The sequence below is a fragment of the Myotis myotis genome, unplaced genomic scaffold, assembly GCF_014108235.1.
Source record: "Myotis myotis isolate mMyoMyo1 unplaced genomic scaffold, mMyoMyo1.p scaffold_m19_p_5, whole genome shotgun sequence".
NCBI classification, from domain to species: domain Eukaryota; kingdom Metazoa; phylum Chordata; class Mammalia; order Chiroptera; family Vespertilionidae; genus Myotis; species Myotis myotis.
In genome coordinates this window covers 108,389,858-108,412,502 of record NW_023416357.1, presented here as the reverse complement: position 1 = coordinate 108,412,502, position 22,645 = coordinate 108,389,858, and the positions used below count along the sequence as shown (strand labels likewise).

Below are 22,645 nucleotides of genomic sequence, written 5' to 3'. Positions count from 1 at the left end.
AAAACTGTCTTCACACAGATGATAAAATGGAAAAATAGTGTTCAGGCTTTTCCTTGCCTTGAGCCCTGGGCCTGTTCTGGAGATGCCTCTCATCAGAGATTTGTCCCAACTCCAGGGGCCTCCTTGTTGGGAATTTGGCTCAGGGGCTGAGTCATACCTGATGGAGTCCAGGTCCAAGTCCACTTTTCCCGCTGGGCCGGCCCCTCCCCCCCGAGGGCACTCTTGTCTCCTGCTTTTCTTCCTGCTGAGAGCCTCGCAGGGCAGGGCTCTGGAGGCGGAGGGCCGTCAGTTCTCTTGCATGGCCGGGGTTTGCTGGCACAGCTGCCAGCTCTTATCACGTCTGCTTTCCTAGGTGGCACCCAGCAGTGGCTTGTCATGTGACTTCCTGTGACAGTGGCTCAGGTCCTGGCACAGATGCTGGGCTTTCCTCCTTTTCGGTGTGTGGTGTGTGACTGTCCTTGTGGCCAGACCCCTGCACTGGTCTTGTCAAGTGCTTGGCTCTCGGCACGAAAGAACGGTACACAGTGATGCTGCTCCCTGGAAACACGCTCGCCGACCTGCCCTCTGCCCCCCACAAGGCCTGCCACTCCTGCACCGCGTGCCCCGGGGCGTGCTCAGCGACCTCTCCAGGGCACGGCGCTGCACACCCAGTGACACTCCAGCTTTGAGCAGTCGGAGCTGCTCCAGTGGCTCAGGCTCTGGGTGGATGCACCGGGGTGGCTGAGGGCGGGCCCTTCAGTCCTTCTAAGCAGGACACACACCTTCCCTTCCAGAGAAGACTTCATTTACAATGCTGTTTGGGGTTTTCCATGAGCTTCTGAGAGCCCAAGGCATCTGCTCAGTCCCAGAACGGGTGACTCTGTACTTCCTCCAAGCTCAGAAGAAGCCGCCTGGCTCTTTGTGCTTTGGGTTCTCTCCCCTCTTCTCCACTTTGCTCTCCTGCTCTGGCTTCCAGGGAGAATGGCCAAGGGGCCCAGCAGCAGAGTGGAGGGCCTGGCCTCCTCCTGCCAGCGAGGGTTTCTGTGCATCCTGGACTCCTGGACTCCACAGCTCCTGGGGGGGGGGGCAGTGGGGGGACGACTCTTTCTCTGGTTCCAGAAGCTTCTCTCTCTCTTTTAGACCTGGTGGTAAGGGCTCCCCACTGCCGATGTTCGAGGGTACTTCACATCCCATGTTTTCTCTTAACCCTGCCCACACCTCTGTCATAATGCCTTTGTTAAACGCCCTCCATGATGCGGCCGGAGGGTGCCATCCTCTCCCTGCCAGGACCTGACCTGTGCATTGTGCAGAGAGTGCTAGTTATTTCTGATGTCGGCACCCCAAGTTGTTGACAAACCCCTCCAGGTGTCCAGCAGAACAAAGCCCCCTCTGTTAAGCACAGCGCCTTTCTTAGGGAGTGATATGGGCTATAGATTGATCAAATGTCTGTTACAAAAGTCTGCCAGTTTCTTCTTGTATATATTGTTGTTCAACAGCTTAAAGCTGTTGAAAAATGCATGCAAACAACATTTTAATAGAACAAAGAAAGTTCCCAATGACACTGTTCTGATACCCTTGTATGTTGGTAACAGGAAAGGCCCAAAGGGAAGGCCAAGTAGGATGGGCATGCATTTGCCAGGGAGCTGCACTGTAACACTCCCCAGGGCCTGGGCAGGAGAACAGACACATGGCCTGTCAGGCCTGGGTGACACAGGGAAGGAACTTGTCAGTCAGTCACACCTGGCAACAGGTCTTTGGCCAGGATAGTGGCCACTGCAAGCACAGGAAGATCTGAAATACTGAAGATCCTGAACAAAGAAGTCTGCGCGCTTGCCCCGAGGTTTGCGTCCCCGGCTTGTAGGACTCTCACACCTGCAGTCGCTGATGGACTGCAACCAGCCTGATGCTGCCCCGGACCCAGCTCCACCAGGGAACAGAGACTCTGCACACTGGCTCCGCACTGCTGAATCCCAGCGGCACCTCTTCCCAGACGGATTAAGGGAAATGGGACTTCAGGACCCAGGGATGTCATTCGCTCACACTCCCCTGCAGTCTCAGAAAAGTCTTTTTCTTCAGATGTCGTAAGAACCCCACTCCCATGGGCAACGGAGAACGGACGTCCATGCCTTTCCCGGATGACAGTCTGACTCCAGCTGTCATGTCCCATGTGAAGGCGGAGGACATCCCACTGAAGAAAGTTTTAAGCCCTGTGCTTTCTGGCATCTCAGTTCGTGTCTAAGACAAGAAGGTGCTACAGAAATGCAGTTAGCGACACTCTTGGGAAAACATGGGCTAGAAGAGAACTGAAGACCACATATCATCCACTGAACTTGACATAATTTTAGAGGCTGAGGCTGTGAAATGTTTAGGTGAAGCTGGAGGAACACAGGCGAGTTCTCGAGGTGCCGGTTTTGGTTTGGTTTGTTCATACAGGGAAACCCCGAGAGAGCTGAGACTTTGTTAAATACCTAACACAGTCCCTGCAAGAAAGATAAATGCAGGTGCTTAAGTACATTACCTGCCAGCAAAAATGCAGTGAAGTAATTGTAGTGATGGCTAAAAAAGAAAAAGAACCAAGGAAAACTTCAGGAGCAAATTATATAAAAACATACCAGCATGTGGCCATTTCTGATTCTTCACCTGTGTGTGAGCTGCCAACAGCTCTCACCTGGGTCCGTGCAAGAACTTCCTAGCTGTTCCCCTTGTCTCAGATGTGTTCCTTTAGGGTTTCCTTTAAAAAAATAGTTTTATTGATTTCAGAGAGGAAGGGAGAGGGAGAGAGAGAGAGAAAGAAACATCAATGATGAGAGAGAATCATTGATCGGCTGCCTCCTGCATGCCCCACACTGGGGATTGAGCCCACAACCCCGGCATGTGCCCTGACTGGGCATCGAACCGTGATCTCCTGGTTCATAGGTTGATGCTCAACCACTGAGCCACACCTGCCAGTCTAGGACCTACTTTTAACACAACAACCAGTGCTTCCTATAAAAAGGTGGAAACAACCCAGAAGTCCATCAACTGACGAATGGATAAACAAGATGTGGTCTATCCATGTGATGGCATGAAACACTGACACATGATACAACATGGATAAGCCTTGAAAACACGATGTTACATGAAAGCCAGTCACAAAGGCCATCTACTGTAGGATTTCATTTACATGAAAGGTCCAGAATCCACAGAGATAGAAACTAGACTAGTGGTTGCCAGGACTACTAGTGGGCAGGGCTTCTTTTTTTGGGGGGATGACAATGTTGTAAAATGTACTGTGGTGATGGTTGTACAACTCTGTGAATGTACCAAAAACCCAGGAACCTGTACACTTTAAAAGAGTGAATTGCACGGTGTATGAGTTACACCCCAATTACAGCTACGAGAACAAAGGCGATTAGCGCGGCTTGAGCAAGAATACACTCAGCTGGGCCACTTTACACGGAGAGTAAACGATTCGTAGAATCCAGTAGCACATCATAGAGAGAGGATGACAGGGTCAGAGAAGCTGCTTAGGGACACGTAAGAGGAATGGCAATCCTCCGCCCACAGCCTTCTGGGGGTTTCCATGCTCAAGTCAAATCCAAGTTCCTGAGGTCCCCGCCGAGGCCGGCACTGGCTCCACGCTGCTGCCGGGGCTTCCGCCTCCCCCACGCCCGCCTCTGCCGGGGTCCAGCCCCAGCGGTCCAGGGGTTCTCGAAGGTGAGGACAGCGTTGGCGAAGAATGAAGGACACAGAGACAGCGTTCAGATCATCAACATAGTTGGGTTCTTTTTTTATTGTCCTGTTACAGCTGTATTTATACCACTTGATTCTATAAACATGCCTCTATATCATGGTATGTTTTGAGTCCTCCCTTGATCTTCTACAGTTCCTTGTTTTATGTTTATAGTTTCTTATCTGACCATTGCTAAAAATCTTATCTCTATCTAGATCTGTTGATTTTAATCCTATCCATTCCATTCCAAAGGTTAGGGCTAGTTTGTTATCTCCATTCCAAGGTCACCACTCTACTGCTCTTCTGTTAAGCTACAAGGAAGTAACTGCAGGAGATTATCCTTTCTATGGCCCAAGTAAAGGTTATGTCCTTTTAGCCTTGCTGGTGGTCTTCCTTGGGACTGCCCTGCGTCAGCGGGTTTTCAGGGGCATAGGCTTTGGTGCTTTCTCTGGTGGGTAGACCCCTGGGGATGTGGGCCTAGCAAGTCCCAAATCTGTTGTCCACAGTCTTAGTCTAAGTTCTTCATAAGTAGTACACGGTATTTCTGTAACACTCGGGGGTTTTACTGATTTATTCTCTTCCTTAGTCCCGTTAATCCCTAACTCCAGGGACACATCCCCACCTGGGGAAACAACCAGGTAGCCCTGGTTAGAACACATAGCGCTAAGAAGGGGAGCAAACATATTAAGAACAGTATGCCCTATATGCCAGGTCCCTTGAAACATAAGCTGTGTGGATATTTTTTCCCTGCAGCGACTGTGTCAAGCAGCAAGGGTGGAATGGCTTCCGGCACGCCTCACCCTCCCCACTCCACACCCGCCTCTCCCCACCCCCCATGCCTGCCTCTTGTGGGCCCCCTCCCGGGCCTGCAGGGCTGGCAGGGTCCTCTCCTGCGAGGTGCACACAGCCCCCAGGGTGGTCTCTCACCTGGAGGCCTTTGCTCCAGGGTCACCTCTGCGCCACCTCCCGGACGCCGATGTGAGGTGCTGCCTGTGGCCGCTGGAAATGGGGTCCTTTCACAGGGCTGTGAGGAAAGCTTTTCGGTAGATGCACACATGGGAGGATGATGTTTAGGGGAATAGAAATGGAGGCTGCCCTGCCCCAGGGCCCTCTCCGTCCATCCTGCCTGCCTCGTGCCCAGAGGGGCAGTCCCCAGGGGATCTGGGTCATGCGGAGCTTAGCCAGCTCAGCCCTGCCCGGCCAGTGTCGCCTCTGCCTGGCTGGGCTCCCTCGGCGCCGCCCTGCTGGCCCAGGCCCCGTGAGGGGCTGCCCTTGGAGCCCCCATGGCAGCTGCACTGAGAACCAGGTGCTCCTTCAAAGTAACCAATCAGCTCCCCAGCCTTCACAGGCTTCTGGGTCCTCCCCACCAATCCATTTCCCAGATTTCCTGGGGTTCTGTGTCCCTTATCCAATCAGATCCTTTCCCCAAGCTAGACTCCGCCCCTGTGGCCACCATCTTAGTTCCCACTGCACTACCTCAAAGTGCAGCACCTCCACTGTGCCTTCTTGGCCTCTACTGCACATGCACCCAGCGGGGGCATTTCTCTCATCCGGACTCGGGGCAGGAGGGCTGTTAATCCCGTGGCCGGCAGTGCTGAGGGGCCTGGGGAGCCTAGAAGCCCTGCATCTTCCTAGGAGGCAGGCTCCCGAGCTTGTTATGCTTAACTAGAGGCCCAATGCACAAAATTCGAGCATGTAGGGGAGAGGGTTCCCTCAGTCTGGCCTGCACCCTCTCCAATCCGAGACTGCTGGCTCCTAACCGCTGGCCTGCCTGCCTGTCTGATCATCCCTAACCACTCTGCCTGCCTGCCTGATCACCCCTAACTGCTCCCCTGCCGGCCTGATTGCCCCTAACCACTCTGCCTGCCTGGTCACCCCTAACTGCTCCCCTGCCTGCCTGAATGCCCCTAACCACTCTGCCTGCCTGATCACCCCTAACTGCTCCCCTGCCTGCCTGATCACCCCTAACTGCTCCCCTGCCTGCCTGATTGCCCCTAACCACCCTGCCACCCAGCTTAGTCCGGAAGGTCGTTCAGCTGTCCAGTCTAATTAGCATATAATGTGTTTATTAGTATAGATAACGGCTGATTCCCTTTGCTCCCTCCCTTTATTGACATTTAACTGCCTATGTTAACAAAGGCACGCTCCCGGTATGTTCAGCTTTTCTTTCCTGCTTCAGTGTTCTCTGTAGCACACGTGACCTACTGCATAGTTTACTTAGCTTTTGGTTTATTGTCTGTCTCCATCCCCACCCAGAAGGTAAGCTCTATGGCAGGGATTTCATTTTATTTTATTTTATTTTTATTTTACTGTTGTATCCACAGTACCTAGAACAGTGTCTGGTACATAGTAGACACTCAATAAATATTTGTTGGATAAATGAATGAAAAGCTACCATGTGTTCAAGAAGTCATTGTATGCAGCACAGGAAAACAGTAGTTATTAAGGAAATGTGTCATCCTGCAAATAGTGTAGGGACATGCCATGCAAGTTGTCAAATAGGTTAAACTTCTTTTGAAATTGCAGACTCTTTATTTGTACAACTTCCCCCTTACTTTTCCACCCTACCTCTCATGCAATTGCCTGGAGAATCATTAAACATCATTTAATAAGTGAGCCTTCTCTGCTCTTATCCCAGAATATACCGAGTTGTCCACATGAGAAGTAGCTAAATTCCAAGTTAGTGGTTAAGAGTGGCTGTCCCAAGGACCTGGAAAGACATTTCTCAGAAGCTGGTACGCAGATGACCATAGATACACGGAAAGATGCTCAACATCACTAATCACCAGGGAAATGCAAATCAAAACCACAATGAGATGTCACCTCACATCGGTCAGAATGGCTACCATCAATAAATCAACAAACAACAAGTGTTGGTGAGGATGTAGAAAAAAGGGATCCTTGGGCACTGTGGGTGGGGATGCAGATTGGTGCAACCACTGTGGAAAACAGTATGGAGGCTCCTCAAAAATTAAAAATGGAACTGCCTCATGACCCAGTAATCCCTCTTCTGGGTATATATCCAAAGGAAATGAAGTCAGCATCTCAAAGAGATACTTGCACCCCATGTTCTATTCAGCATTATTCACAATAGCCCAAGACAAGGAAACAACCCAAATGTCCATCAATGAATGAATGGATAAAGAAACTGGTTTATACTGTGGGGACTAAAAAATATTAATACTTTTCCTCCCACCTTCTAAGTTCTTCTGGCTGACCAGTAACCAAACTAACAGAGAAAGATTAACAGGAGAAAATAAAAATTTAATACATGAACTTGGGGAATTCACAAAGACATAGATAAATTTATGAAAATTCCAAAGACAGCAAGGCAATGTTGGGTGTGTAAGACATTTTTGGACAAAGAGAAAGGAGGGAGAACGGGGTATTAGATTCCAGAAGAGAGACTGGATGATTGACAGGTGGTTGAGGAAGAGCAGGACACACATGACATGAAATCCTTGCCAGTGACTCAGAAACAATGGGACACAGGAGTATCTGGCAGACACCAGCCTGCAGCCCTCTTGTTTACCACACTTACTTCACATTAGACTAAGGTAGCATCCCAAGATCTCCTTCCTGAAGCAGGTTTCTCTGTCTGAATATCTTGGGTAGGAATGGGGGGAGGGTCAAAGGTTTTTTCTGAATCTTTGGTTTCTTAATAAACACTTTGAAATCAATATCCCTGAAAGCAGATCCAGGGTGTCCGAATTTTAATCTCTTTGGTACATACACAATGGAATATTATTTAATACTAGAGGCCTGGTGCACGAATTTGTGCACAGGTAGGGTCCGGTGGCCTGCCCTGATGGGGGCCCATTGGGCCAGACTGGTGGGGGGGAGGAGCCATGGGCAGTTGGCCCTGATCAGGGTGGGGGGCAGTTGGGGGCAGGGCCGGCCAGGGGGAGGGGCTGCGGGCAGTTGGCCGGCCAGCCCCACCCCCAATTGGGGTGTTGGGGGCTGTCTGGGGGGCCAGGCCCGCCGGGGGTGGGGGGGATTGGGGCCCGGATCAGGCTGGTTGGCTGCCGCAGTGCGCATCATAGGCACCGGTCGTTCCAGTTGTTCTGGTTGTTCCGCCGTTCTGGCTGCTGGGCTTTTATATATATAGATTAAAAAAGAAGGAAATTCTGCTATTTGTAACTACATGGATGAACCTGAACACATTGTGCTGAGTGAAATAAGCCCAGATACAAAGACATGTACTGTATGGTTTCACTTATATGTGGAATCTAAAGAAGTTGAATCTATAGAAGCAGGAAGTAGAACGGTGGTTGCCTAGGGCTCAGGGTGGGAAATGGAGAAGTTGGTCAAACAGTACAAAGTTTCAGTTACGCAAGAGGAGTAGGTCTTGGAGAACAAGGGAATTTGCTCTCTTGGTTCCTCTTGGCACGTGACTCCTGACTAGTGGGGCCATTTGCTCCTACCTCCCTGCCTTTGTCCACGTGGCCTATGTGGACCCCACACGCAATGGACTCAGGGGCTGCGGTCAGCCTGATGCTGACCTGGACCCAGCTCCAACACGGGGAGCGAACTCTGGACATGGGCTTTGCTTCTAGCTCTCCTGAAACCCCAGCTACACGTCTCCTGTGACTGGACCGAGGGAAATGGGACTTGGAAACACAGGGATTTAATTCCACGCAATTAAAAATAACTCGCTCTTCCATGCGAGTCTCAGAAAGGCCTTTTTCTCGGGATAGTGTAAGCAGTCCACCCCCACAGCACACAGTGGGGGAGAGGACGCATTTCCGGTGTCATTTCCACCACACACACAAGGTAACTGTGAGGAGGTGGATGAGGTAATTATCTTGATTGCGGTAACCGTTTCACCAGGTAGGCGCATGTCAAATCACATTGTACACTTTAAATACAGGCAATGCTATTTACCATTTATACCTAAATAAAGCGAGAAAGAATATTTTACAAAAAGGAAACAAAAGAGGGGCTGCCCAGCCAATACAACAGACTCGGCTTCTATGAACAATACTGATGGCTTTTTCTTGACCTAAGAAGCGTCTAAACCTGTAAGGATTTTTGTGAGTTTATTTGGGCCAAACTGATAGCAATTGCCAGGAAGCAGGACCTCAGCAGAGTGAGCTAGTGTTCCAGAGAATGGCAGCTTATACATTGCAGTCGGAGCAGGGGCCTCGGGGTGACATGAAATTCATTGGCGGTAGCTTAGGGAGGCGGGAGAAAGCAAAGGCCGGGCGTCTCTGGGATTGGCTAAAAAGTGAATAGACACATGCTTCCTTCACAGGGGTGGGCACCGGATATTAACAGTTGACCTGATAAAAATAGCAATGAGGGGGGGTCGTGGTCTCCACAGAGCGGTGCTGTGCGTTGAGGGGTCTGGAAAGAAGGAAATTACTTGGACCTTCCAGCGATATGTTATGTTATCGTAGATGCAAAAAGACAATAGACAGGCTCAGTGAGGGCAAAGATTGGCCTTTGTCAGGGAAGATAGCGGCCCAGGACATGACCATCAGCCATGACCTACCTTTAGCCAGAGAGTTTTAATTTAAGACCATCCTTTGTGGCTACTTTAGGTCTCTGAGTTTGTAAGGCCACCAGGCAGGCCTCCCCTGAGCTGTCAGGCTTCGTGTGTGGCCCCCTTTTCCTCCACACTCTGCGATGGCATGAATCTATGGCACGTGTCTCCGGGTCACGGAGGCCAGAGTCTAACTCTCTCTTTGAGATTCTCCAGCAGACACCAAGGTGAATTCCCCACGGGGCACGACCCTATATTTTACATCAAACCCATCGAAAGCACAATATTCAACTTGCTGAAAGTCTCTCCGCCGTCTCATGTGACACTGTGAGATAGAGACTCAGTTTTCAGTTTACTGAGACCGAGGTTCTTGGTGTTCATCTGGCCACCAGACTATTTTGTGTGCGGATCTGTAATGCCACAAATTGTTCATCTCTGAAATTGCGTTATGCGTTTACAAAGCAATCTGTATATGTTAAGGGTTGTGCATTCTGGGAAACATCTGTACTTCAGTTTCTAGGTAAAATAAAAGGAGAAAGAATGGGCCTTGGACTTGTAATGTATGGAACTGGGAATCCAAAGTTTAAAACAAGGGTGAAGGCTGAGAGACAATAGCAGGGAAGGGCTGGGCCTGAGGAGGGCTGCAGACCAAAGCCCCATTCACACCCGGGGGGATGAGCACCAGGGGGACAGGCTACCGCCGGGGATGCCCAGAGCCAGCAGGGGGCCTACAGTTCCTGTAGGTGAATTACTTCAGCCAGATGAATTTTAAAACGTGCCTCCCCCTATGTAGGGTGGACTGATTACCAAAAGGTTGAAGTCCGCTGGACCAGGCCAGATGGCTCTCCTAGTGACCAGAGCGAGGACTGGACTTGTCCCACTGGTCAGCTTGGCCAGGTGCTTTGTGCGGTGCACACACAGCCCAGGGGCTGGGAGCCCAGGGCACCTGCTGCCCCTCCCATTGCGGAGCTCAGCCACTCGGACGGCTGAGGAAAGCATTTTACACTGTGAACGAAGTCCAGGTAAATCTGTGTGTAAATAAGGAATGCTGTCCTGGGGACTGGTAACACCCACCCGAGTCAGAATCTAGAAGCTTCACTTGAGATTTGCTTATCTGACAACCTGGTTCCTTCCTTAGAGAAAAAATTAAATGATTGAACTGATCGGGGCTTCTGTGACATTTCAGCAGAATTTGAACGTACTTGTGTGTCTTCTAGGCTGACTTGGAAATTAACACTTGAATATATGTCAGAGGGACCTACTTGGTTTTAAATAGTCTCTTATTCTTTGTGATATATTGGCAACTATGAGTTAATTTAGCCCTAAATAGTTCAAAGCCCTTTCTGTTTGAGCTCTGAGAATAATGTTTTTCTTCTTTTCAAAGGTGTAATATTTCTGCTAACAGTAAAGGAAGATAACAAAGATCAGCAGCTTCAGGGCTCTTTGAGGACAAAATGGCATTCGGACTCGGACATTCATTACCGTGAGGAGTCATCTCCACTCTGGGGCCTGTGACTGGAGGTCGGTCTGCCCGGTGCATTTCTTCGCTGAAACTCCAGGTGCATGCGTGGCCATTTTGAAGAGCAGAGAGATGAGCAGCTGCTATTGGCTTTCTAAACCTTCTCAGAGGCATTTAGCAATTGGCCACCGGTTTGGTTAAGTTTATTTTCCATACTCTGAGGCGAAGGCAGGGTGGCTGTTACCCTCTCCCCACACCTCAGAAATAGGGCCTCAGAGGAGGAGGGCAGAGGTTCCGAAGGGTTAGAAACAAAAGTGGGGTGGGGAGAGAGACCCTAATTGCCATGGGAACAGGAAACCGTGTGAGAGAGTTGCGGGTTTAGGATTGCTGGCTAACAGTGGATTATTTTACCTAACTCTCGGTGCTGTGACGAGAATTAAGAAGATCATGGGTACAAAGAGCTTTAAAGTGCCTGGTCAATGTTAGCTACTGTGTTATTTATTCTCAGGGTTCCGTGTGGGCTCTCCAGTACACTGGAGGGTGTGTGTGCCGAGGTTATGGGGGAATGACCGCGTGGTTGGTCCCTGGGCCCAGTGAGCCCTTCAGGGTTTAGGCTGAGGAAGGAGTGGCGGCCCTGGGAGAGCCCAGGGGAGGAGACAACTTTGCCACAAGCGCTGGGGACCGGCCACCACTCTGGTAGCTCCTGGGGCCATGGCCTCACAGCTCAGACTTTGGCAAGGGGGGGATGCGTGTGGTGTTGTGACGCCGTGGCTTTTCATGACTTGCATTCCACTCTTGCAGCTCCGATGAATTGTGAAGCGTTTTGTTCCTCCTCGAAGCATGTAGAAGTACAATCACAGAGTGTTTCCAAACTGATCGCCACCATTAATTTTTAAATTGCATTTTATTTTTAAAATTATAATCCCTTATTTTGAAACAGCGTAAGTTTCATGAGTTATATATACCTTTTCTGTATACCCACCACCCCATTTCCCTCGATCATATTTTCACAATCCTATATAGTGTCAAACTAGGAAATGGCTGTTGACATAATACTATTCAATTTACTTATTAATTGCTTAATTGGTTTAATCTGGGCATTATCCAGAAGCAGCTACCTCAAACCTTGGAATTACTGGCCCAAGAAGTTGCAATTAGGCTCCATGAAAATAGCCAACAGCTTATACTTTGGAAATTTCCATGGTGACATCCCCTTGTTGTGAGGGGTCAGTGTGAATTTTCTCACCATGGCCACTCTTTCTTGAAACCATGAGTGTGGTTCCAGGATAGCTTGTTGGCGGGAATTTTGTTCTGCATTTGTTTGAGCAAATGAGGTAGCAATCATGATAGGGACCAGGAAAATCATGTCAAACTGATCCCATTGGCATAAAATATAATAAAAGATGAGGGACTATTAACCAGACAATAATATTTAAAGGACTTGCTGATAGTAGAAGAGAACCCAGCTCTTTGCTCAGCTTTGTGGAGGGAATTGCTTTGGATATGAAAGTTGATGGCTGGGGGACTTATGGACTGAAAAGGGGTGTCACCTCAGTATTGCATACAAAGAAAGGAGAGGCAATTTGGGTGGAGGTGAGTGGGTGGCAAAGAGAAGACAAAAGCTAGCCCTCTTGAAGAATAGCAATATTACGAAGGACAAAGTTGAAGACATGGGCAAAAAGAGGAGACTCAAAAGAGGGCAGTCATGAGTACTGCCCATTGGTACTCTCCTCAGCCAGCCATGTGCTATCCCCTCAGCCCGCACCGGAACCTGGAGAGGCAAGTGGTGGTCTTGTTCACAGGAGGAAGCTGAGGCTTGGGTGTGACGTTGGAGGTGGTCAGAGAAGAATGGGTTTTAAAAAGGGGATGTGGTTGCTGTCCTACTGACATTCTTGACACTCTCTCCTCTGCTCTGGACAGTCATCCTCTTTCCAAGTGCTGTCTCGTCACCTGCAAAACAGGTCTCCAGTTCACCCACTCCTATGCGCCTCCTCGGCCACCACTCTTGGTTACCACCATGTCTCACCTGTACGTGGCAACAGCTGAGGCCCTCTCTTCCTCTTTTGCCTCCTGCCAGCCTGTTTTTCCAGGACGAATGTGTATCTGCTATAGCAATTCCCTGCAAAGGCTCCCTTCAGTGACCGGCACATCCCAAACCCTGATTGTGGCCCGCAGATCCCAGCATGGCCGGGTCTTCACTGCCCTCAGCTGCACCGCCTTGCTGACTGCCCTTCATTTCCCCGACTACGCCCTCTCTTTCCTTCCCCCTGGTCGCCTTGTGTGTTGTTCCCTCTACTTAAAACATTTCTCCTTCCACTTTGAGCCACTGACATCAGACATGTTGTGGACTGAATGTCTGTGTTATGTTAAAATCCTGCCCTGCCATGTGGTGGCATGAGGAGGTGGGCCTTTGGCAAGCAATTAGAATTAGATGAGGTCACGAGGGGGAGCCCTAATGAGTGGGATTAGTGCCCTTCTGAGAGTCCCGAGAGAGCCTGCTTCCTCTCCCTGCTCTCTGCCACGTGGAGACACAATGAGAAGATGAAGACTATAATTTGGAGATGGATTCTCACCAGCACCCGACTCTGCTGACAGCCTGACCTTGCGTTTCCAGCCTCCAGAGCTGTGCGGAGTAAGTTTCTGTTGTTTACAGGACACCCAGTCTCTGCTATTCTATTATATTCTAAGATAGGGACTCACCTAAAACACCAGTTCTCTAACTCTCCAAATTAAAGTAGGCCTTCTGGACTAACTTAGAGTAGTATGCTTTTCTTCAGAATGCATTTACAATGTATAGTTACATGTTTGTTCAATGATTTATATCATAAAGCCCATGCGGCCATGAACTTTTGCTCTCCATTGTATTTCCAGGCCCACGCAGTGGGAATAGGCACTCAATAAATATTCGTCAATATTATCGAGTGATCAATGAATCAATGACTGACTGGATATGTATAGGATTGCTGACAGTTCTGGCTTTTGGGACTTTAGTATCATTTTTCATTTACTTTCTTAAAAAACAGTAAGTTTAAAGTTATACTTTTACCTAGAACATATGAGTTTGAAGGAAAAATTTGGAATCAGTGATACGTGACAAGTAGTGGCTGAATGTCCACACAGCCCAGTGCCCTTGAGCTGGGACTCTGCCTCTGAGTTTGCAGCGTGAACTTGACCACAAAGATGCTGAGTGCAATGCCAGCCACAAGTAGCAGTAAAGCAGCCGCGGTGGTGTCACTCTGAAAGCATAAGCTATTCTGAGCTGCTTGTTTCCATAATGGGTTCTTTATGGAGCTGCTAAAACGGGCCCAAACCATATGTCTCTGCCTGGAGAGAAGTCTGAGCACCGATCGCCTGAAACACCGCGCTGGCAGGGACACTGCAAACCACGTGTGCGGCTTTGGAGGCCACGCATGCGTCTCTGCCTCGCAGAAGGGAAGTCTGGGTGCAGAGCAGCATGTTGAGACGTCCAACCCAACAAGCAGGGCAGGTCAGAGTCACTGGGGGAACAGGCAACGGCAGGAAACCGGGGGCCGGGGGCTGTGGACATTGTTGAAATTATTCTGGGCCAAAAAGAGGCAGCCAAGTTGAAAAAGGTGCCCTTAGTGAGTGGTGCATCCAGTGGGCTCAAAAGGCGTGCCCAAGGGCCTGGGAGCGGCCGGGCTGCGCCTGCACGTTTTCACGAAGAACCGCCGTGTCCGCCGTTTTTCGGTCTTCAGTGTAAGGAAGGCTCCAGGCTGCCCGTCCGCTCCGTGCTGAGTGCTCGGCCGCCGGCCCTGCCAGGACAGAGGGCGCCGCTCTGTGATGTCTGACTTTTCAGAAACGGAAAGACCAGTGCACCAGTGTCTCGCTAATAACAATCTCGAGGGGAATTCTCATTTTCCCCGGTGGCCAGTCACTTACTCACGCATCAGAGCAGGGCAGCAAGTGCGATGCTGCTCCTCCTGTGGGGTGTGCTGCCGGCCCCGGCGAAGGCGCAGAGCCCGGGTGCTCAGTGAGCCTGACGCCTCCTCCTCCGTGGCCCACGACCAGGGCGTGTGGGTCCTTCCAGAGGTTCTCTCCCGCCCGCCTGTGCGCGCACACGCATGCAGTTCCTTTTTCCTATGTTCTCTCTCTTTTTAGGTCAGATTCACTAACAAAATCCACCACTTTAAACTGTGATTTAGTGGCATTAAGTCCGTTTACACGTCGTGCAACTGCCATCTCTATCTTCTTCCCAAGGCCGTGTTCTCCTGCGCCCCAGGACTTCTTCTCACTTCACAGTATGTCCTGGAGATGGTCGCACACCAGGAGGCACGGTTGCCCTGTTCCCTCTTCCGTCCACTGTGTCCTGTGCCAGGCCTGGCGGTGAGTGCTCGGAGCTCTTTTAAGAAGGGCCTGTCGGAAGCCTGCAGCCCTCAGGGCCCCCAGCTGCATGCACCAGGCCTGAGCGAGGGGGTGGGGCCCTGTCCGCTAGTGCTTGCTGCCCGGGCTGGCTGGGGCCTCTGTCAGGGCCTCTACATTGTGCTCTGGTGGCAGCTGCCCTGCCCACTCCCCCTTCCTCCTTTCCTTCCCAGCCGGTCCTCCCCGGTGCACCTCTGGTGCTGTCCTGCGTCTGCTTCTCATAGCGTCACCGACACGCACCAGCCCCGCAGGCCGCGCCTCCAGCCTGCCAGTGACCACCGAGTCCTCCTGCTGCTGCACATCCTCGCACACCGGCGCCTGCGAGGCCTCTGGGGGCTCCTGGAGCGTATGCTGTGGGGCAGTTTCGGTTTTGCCTACGAGCTTTGGATGCACATGGCTGTACAGTCCCATCACGCAGGGAGGGCACAGTTGTTCTCTCACACCCTTGCCAACAAAGTGTAGGATCACATTGAAATGTTCCCCACTTTATAGGCACAGAATACAATGTCCTAGTGGCTTTTTAAAAAAAATATGTTCTTATTGATTTCTGAGAGGAAGGGAGAGGGAGAGAGAGAGAAACATCAATGAGGAGAGAATCATTGATCGGCTGCATCCTGCCCGCCCCCCACTGGAGATCGAGCCCACGACCCTGGGCATGTGCCCTGACCGGGAATCGAACCGTGACCTCCTGGTTCATAGGTTGATGCTCAACCACTGAGCCATGCCAGCCAGGCTGTCCTCAGAGTTTTAATTGCTTTTATTTTTATTATGAGTGAGCTTGAACAGATTTTCAATGGCTTAAAGGTGATGGCAAGCAAAAGAAAACAGGGCTTCATATTTTTTTTTTTTTTTTAAATATATTTTATTGATTTTTTACAGAGAGGAAGGGAGAGAGATAGAGAGTCAGAAACATCGATGAGAGAGAAACATCGATCAGCCGCCTCCTGCACATCCCCCACTGGGGAAGTGCCTGCAACCCAGGTACATGCCCTTGACCGGAATCGAACCTAGGACCTTTCAGTCCGCAGGCCGACGCTCTATCCGCTGAGCCAAACCGGCTTTGGCCAGGGCTTCATATTAAAACAAGCGAGTGCTTAAACAACTTGCACTAAAATTTTAAAGAAAAAACAGCCCTAGCCGGTTTGGCTCAGTGGACAGAGCGTTGGTCCTTGGGATGAAGGTCCCGGGTTCAATTCCAGTCAAGGGCACATGCCTAGGTTGCTAGCTCGATCCTTGGCCCTGGTCGGGCACGTGCGGGAGGCAATCCATTGATGTGTCTCCCTCACATTGAGATTTCTCCCCCTCCCTTTCACTCTCTCTAAAATTAGGTTAAGACATTAAGTCTGTTTAGTTAAAAATATACAATGATTAAAAATAATTTTTTGTGTGTTGCCATGAGCTGACGATTAGAATGTGTTAATGCCGACCATTAACTAAACTCTGCCAGTCTCACAAGATACAGGGTTTGCAGAAGGGATTAGGTGCCCGGCCGTCCTGAGGAGCCTGTGGGGAAGGGCGGTGGGGGATTGTCCTGTCTCGGGGCAGGAGCACAGGGGCGGAGAGGATGCTGGGAGAGTCCGAGCTCTGGCCAAGGCTGGTGGGGTTGGTGTTCTACAGCCATTCGTTTTGGATGCTGTTCTGAGACCCAGTTTCTCTTCCTGACTCCCCAGGAGCAGGAACTTGGTGAGGTGTATGTTCGCCTAGGGCAGTGGTCGGCAAACTGCGGCTTGCGAGCCACATGCGGCTCTTTGGCCCCTTGGGTGTGGCTCTTCCACAAAATACCAACTTCTGCGCATGGGCCATGAAGTTTCAATCGCACTACGTGCACTCCCGCACGTGGTATTTTGTGGAAGAGCCACACTCCAGGGGCCAGAGAGCCGCATGTGGCTCGCGAGCCGGTTTGCCGACCACTGGCCTAGACCAGTGGTTCTCAACCGTCCTAATGCCGCGACCCTTTAATACAGTTCCTCATGTTGTGGTGACCCCCAACCATAAAATCATTTTCGTTGCTACTTCATAACTGTAATGTTGCTACTGTTATGAATCGAATGTAAATATCTGATATGCAGGATCTATTTTCATTGTTACAAATTGAACATAATTAAAGCATAGTGATTAATCACAAAACCAATATGCAATGCTTCAGAAACATGGGTCTAGCTCACTTCTCTGTGTTCCAGCTCAGGGTGGTCCCGGGCAGGGCAGGAAGCTTGGTCCCGTGAGCTCATCCAGAGTCGCAGGTTCCTTCTGTGTGTCGGCTTCGCCTGTCCCTGGGGCCCTGCCTTTGCTGCCAACTAAGCTGGCCCAGCAGCACCACACGGCTCCCAGCTCCGGGAGAGGCCTGAAGGGCTGACTGACGATGGCTGCAGACGTTCCTCTCCTTCTGAGGACATGGAGACGCTGACACATCCCCTCCACTCACAGTTCCTTGGTGAGAGTTTAGTTACATGGCCACGCTCAGTTGCCGAGAAGTGAGATTCCAGTCGGTGGCCACGTGCCCTGTGGAACCCTTGGGGGAATGTACAGAGAGAAGGGGTAGGTGTGGGGAGACAATGGGCCTCTCTGCCACCTGAGTTTAGAGTCTGGCAGATGCAGAAAGACAATAATTTTGCATCTGTCCTCAGTTCCATCCATTCCAAGATCCCAAACTGGTCCCAGGAGTGGGCCAAACAGTGAGGAAGAGACGCTGGTGCCGCTTTCTTCTTCGATCCTTTTCTTTCTTTCAGAATCTGTATCAAGGAGGCAGGCTATGTGAGGCGGAAGCCATTTGGTCACTCAGCAGACCAGTAATGGAGCGCCTGCTATGTGCCAGGCACTGCCTAGGCACTGGGCACCGAGAGGTCCTCACGGAGCTCCCAGGAGAAGGAGGAAATGGACACGAATCAAAGCACTGCACTTAGACATTGACCACAGTTGTGATGCACTCCCTGAGGGAAAGCAGATGATCCCGTGGGAGAGGATGAGACATAGACCTCATTTATGTTAGAGATGGAGAGAGGGCATGGAGAAAGTGGTGTGTAAGCTGAGACCTAAAAAGTGGTTGTGTTGTCCTGCTGGTGTGGCTCAGTGGTTGAGCATCAACCTATGGACCAGGAAGTCACGGTTCGATTCCCGGTTAGGGCACATGCCTGGGTTTCGGGCTTGATCCCCAGTAGGGGGTGTGCAGGAGGCATCCAATCAATGGTGCTCACTCATCATTGATGTTTCCCTCTCTCCCTCTCCTTTCCTCTCTGAAATAAATAAAATTACATTAAAAATAAAAAATTTAAAAGTAGATGGTGGATGAGGGAGGGGAAAGAGTGATCTAGGCAGAGGGCTCAGAACAGTGGGCGGGGGAGGGTGAAGTGTGGCTGGAGGGAGAGGCGGGGAACTTCTCCCCAGCCTCTAGGCCATGTGTGTCTTAGCCACACACTCCAGCCCGCAGTGGCTGACAGTGACTGCTTTCTTAGCTTCTGACTCCGCAGGTCTGCAATCCACGCTGGGTCAGCTGGTTGGTTTGTGATCTGGGCTGAGCTCCCTTTGGCATCTGCAGTCAGCTCTGGGCCAGCAGGTGCCTCTGCTTGTGGGGGTAGCTGGCCCTCGGCGGGCACTCCTCTCTGTGGGCTCCCCTTCTCCACGAGGCTAGGCCAGGCGGCGTGGCCCCGTGGCGGCAGGAGTCTAAGAGGAAGTGGAAGCAGGCGAGGCCACTGAGACGTCCGCTCAGCACCGCACTCCATCATTCCCGCCACATTGTATTGGCCAGAGCGCGCCCCACAGCCAGCCCCGTCGCGGAGGCATCGCGGCCTCCTGATGGGAGGAGCTGAGGGTCACATTGTAAAGGGTGGGCGGCAGGGAGGGGCGGACACTGAGGGCATTTTGAACCACGTAAGGAGTTTGTGTGATCGGAACTCAGGAGACTTTTACGCAGAAACTAGCAGCAGCAGGGCACGTGGCGGGGATGGGGACTGTGTGTTCACGTCTTACCTTGTTGGCTGGGCTGTGAGCTCTTTGGATGCAGGTGTGTGGTCCCCTCATCGGTCTGGACACAGGCCCACCTGCCAGCTCAGCCCCTCAGCTGGAAGTGGGAATGGAGCGTATGCTTTCAGCGTCTGCAGGCTCCCAGCAGGGCGCTGCGGAGGGGTTGCCGTCCAGACACTTAGCCGTGTGCAGCTGCGAAGCTAACGCCTCACCACGAGCTGAGCTGCGAAGAATCGCAGACTTGTCTCAGTTATAATTTGTTTGTTGGGGCGTTTGAATGCCGGTCCCAACGTCCCTCTCACAACAAACATAGTTGCCCAAACAGATGTCTCTTCTGAACACCCTTTAAGGCATTATTTCACCAAGTGTGGTGTGCTGGCTGTTAAGCTCTTGTCTCTCAATGGCCCCGTCCGTCTAGGCTGCAGTCTGGGATGCCAGCCGGCTGTTCTGTTGGTAGGAAGCCGGCAGGGGGGAGGCAGGGGAAGGGACCCCCCCCTTGTTCGCTTGCCCTCCCAGGTAGCATCACCGGCAACGGCTCCCTTCCTTGGCGGGGAAGTAAGTTACACCTGCAGTCGTCCGTCCTCCGTTTTTCTCCCCGCGCCCCCAGAACCAGCCCCCAGAACCAGCCCCCAGAACCAGCCCCCGGAACCAGCCCCCGGAACCAGCCCCCAGAACCAGCCCCCGGAGCCCCCGGAGAGCCCAGCACTGTCTGGGCGTCGTCTCCTCCTTGGAGGTCTGAGCCCCAGCTCTGTCTCAGGGGCTCTCCTTCCAAGCTTCTGGGTTCCAGCAGCCCCACATTCCGCTCCTGCAGGAGGCGGCCGGCCGCACTCACACTCCCGGGCGGCTGTGTTCCCGGTTGCGTGTTAGTCTCCCACACTGTTTAAAAAATGCCGGCAAAACAGACGTGTGCAGCTTCTGTTGTCTTTCCTGAATCTCGATTGTTACACATGGGCTATAAGATTATTTTAAATGGTACCAAGTTGAACATTTAAAAAATATTTGAATGAGTATTTATTTAGCATATTGTGCATTATCAAAAGAAATAGATAACAAACATAGCAAACTCATTAGCTGTAACATATTATTGCTAAAGATTAAAAAATACATTAGAATGAGCTGAATTAAAGAACAACGTTAAACAGCCGGTACACAGCCACGCATGGAGATGGGATAGAATGAGAGTTGGAAAGCACTGAATGAAGCCATTCCCCCTGGCCCATTACCCTAGTAATTAGCTCTTTTAGTGGGAAAACTGTCTTGGTTCCAAAAAGAAACAGGATAGAGGGAAGTGAGAAGAGCCGCGGAGTCTGACTTCCTGCATCTCTTACTGTTCCCGGGCCCACGTGTGATCCTACCCGGTTCCAAGGCGCAGCCAGACCCATCTTGCCCAGCACCGGGCACCAGGCACCAGGCACCGGGGCAGCCGGCAGCTGGCCCCGCAGAGCTCTCTGCTCAGACCCCCGACAAGGGTGCGGCGGGCACCGGGGACTCCATTCCTACTGAGCAGGGGGCTACGGAGAGTTAACACTGGAGCCCAGACCCCGTGTCCCGTCACCACGAGCTCGCTGGACGCAGGGACACTCTGAGGCCACACGCCGCCCTGGGGAGACGTGCAGCGAGGTTGGCAGAGGAGGGCCACTCAGACCTGCCTGGCCAGCCGCTGAGATGCCACCCTGTGCTGAGAAGTCCAATTCCATCTCCTCTTGCTTAGTGACCAGGAGGCGAGGGGGGCCGTTTTGAGTGAGGAATCGGGTGGGAGTGCGGGGGCCCCGGCAGGACGGGCAGCGCCAGGAGGAGGGGCTGGAAGGGGACGTGGGTTATGTGACAGGAGCGGAAGGACGTGGAAACTTGGTGTCTTCGGAAACTCAGCGGCAGAGGCCGGCCGGTGCCGGTCCCTCCGTCACCCGCACCCGGTGTCGCGGGCCTGGCTCTGATTTCAGTTCCGAGAGAACAGCTGAGGTAGGTGGACGCGGTGGGACAGAAGTGGTAGGAAGCATTCCTCGCGACCCTGAGGGTGACAGCGAACACCTCCCCTGTGACAGGCAGCCCTTCTCAGAGCCACCGTGGCCTCCAGGGGAATCTGCCGGGCTGGCCTTTCCCAGCTGGTGCCTTCAGGGGACAATCCTCTGGGAGCAGAGGCTCAGAGTTGGAGGCAAAAGGCTTTCAGCACCGAGGTAACCTTTTGGGCTACTTCCTACACTGTCTTCCCAGGACGGGCTTGCTATTCCTGGACAGGTTGTCCCGAGCGCCTCGCCACCCAACATCCTTTGAAACACCGTTTTCTTAATCAATCACAAAGCGGCCAAGTGCAGGGACAAGAACTTCAGAGCAACCTTCTCCTGGATTTCTGAAATACCTCCATCTTGTTCCTTTTCTCCGCCTTATGTCTAACCAGCTCTCTGACCCCCATCCTGGGGCCGTTCAGCCAGCAAATGTTTACTGAGCGCCCGACACGGCAGCTTCTCTCTCTACCTGGAGGGACTTAACCTCTATGTTTTCACTCAGTGATTTTCACTGGGGTTCTCCGCTCCCATGACATGAGGTACCTGCCACCGCACAAGAGCTCTGACAATGTTGGCAGCAGGGTTAGCACGTAGATGAACATATTGGGTCTGGCAACCCCACAAAGCCACCATTTCCGTGCGGAGGTCCCGGACCTAAGGATGCCCAGTTGAGGTTCTCTGGAGGAAGACATTTCTGAATATGAGGAGGGTAGAGGGACCCTCCCTGAAGTAATCACCACCGAGTAACAGTAGCAACAACACCCGGGGCGTGGGAGACGGAAACACTGCCGCAGAGAGCCACGATGTGGTCCAACCGGACACCCAACAGCTACCGAAATAATCTGCACGATAAAGTCAAAAGCATGTGGATTGGCGTTTGCAGCCCTCCGCCACAGGCTCCGAAGGCACCTATGGGATGCACCGAGCAAGCTCACCGTGTCAACGCCGAGGCTGCTTGCTCACCGGTAGACATACGGAAGGTACACCTGGCCGAAAGCTTAAGAAAACCTTAAGCTCAGCTGATTGGGGAAGCCTCAGGAACTAGAAGCACAAAGCGACTCATGTATCCTTGGCTTCACTTCTATCACTGAGCATGAATGGGACACCCAGCCACAGTGGTTCTTGGAACGCAAACTACTGGTCAGCGGGCCCACAAGGCACTGAAGGAGCGCCTTCCATCCCAGCATCCCGTGCGGCAGTGAGAAGGAAGTTAGACGGGAAGGGACGGAGCGTCGCCTGGACTCGCCTTTGTCCCTGCAACAGAGCTCCGTCTCCGGCCATCCCACCACGGGTCTCACTCACGTCACACCCACCGCAGTGTCTGTGATCGGAGATGTTTCGGAGAAGACCTGTGCCCAAGAGATGCCCCAGCTGGGTTATGAGCGGGAGCAGAGTCGCCCGCACAGAGCTGCCTCCATCACATAGCTGCACATGCTCTGAGCCGAGCTTCCTCCTGGCATTTTAAAGCAGGAATTGCAGCCAGTCCTTGTCCTTCAGCCTGAGATGGTATGAAACTGCCACCACAGCTCAGTGGGGTCGTTTCACCCTCCATGTGCGCTCTGGTGCCGTCAGAAGAGACGCCTTTTGGGGGTCCCCATGGAAACATTAGTGGCTGGAAAGTTTTTTTCAGCTGTAACTTTAACTGAGAAAACGTCTGGACATGGATGGAG

General features: G+C 51.9%; 1 protein-coding gene across 1 annotated transcript in view; it reads left to right on the top strand.

The window, feature by feature from the left end:
- OTOA (otoancorin) overlaps positions 1-19,711 on the top strand; it is a 101,263-nt gene extending 81,552 nt beyond the window's left edge. The window contains exons 30-31 of the mRNA XM_036310021.1: positions 15,240-15,414; positions 19,580-19,711. Of these exons, the coding sequence (XP_036165914.1) occupies positions 15,240-15,414; positions 19,580-19,711 (307 nt within the window). The remainder of the gene's footprint in view (positions 1-15,239; positions 15,415-19,579) is intronic.
- The last annotated feature ends 2,934 nt before the right edge of the window (positions 19,712-22,645 follow it).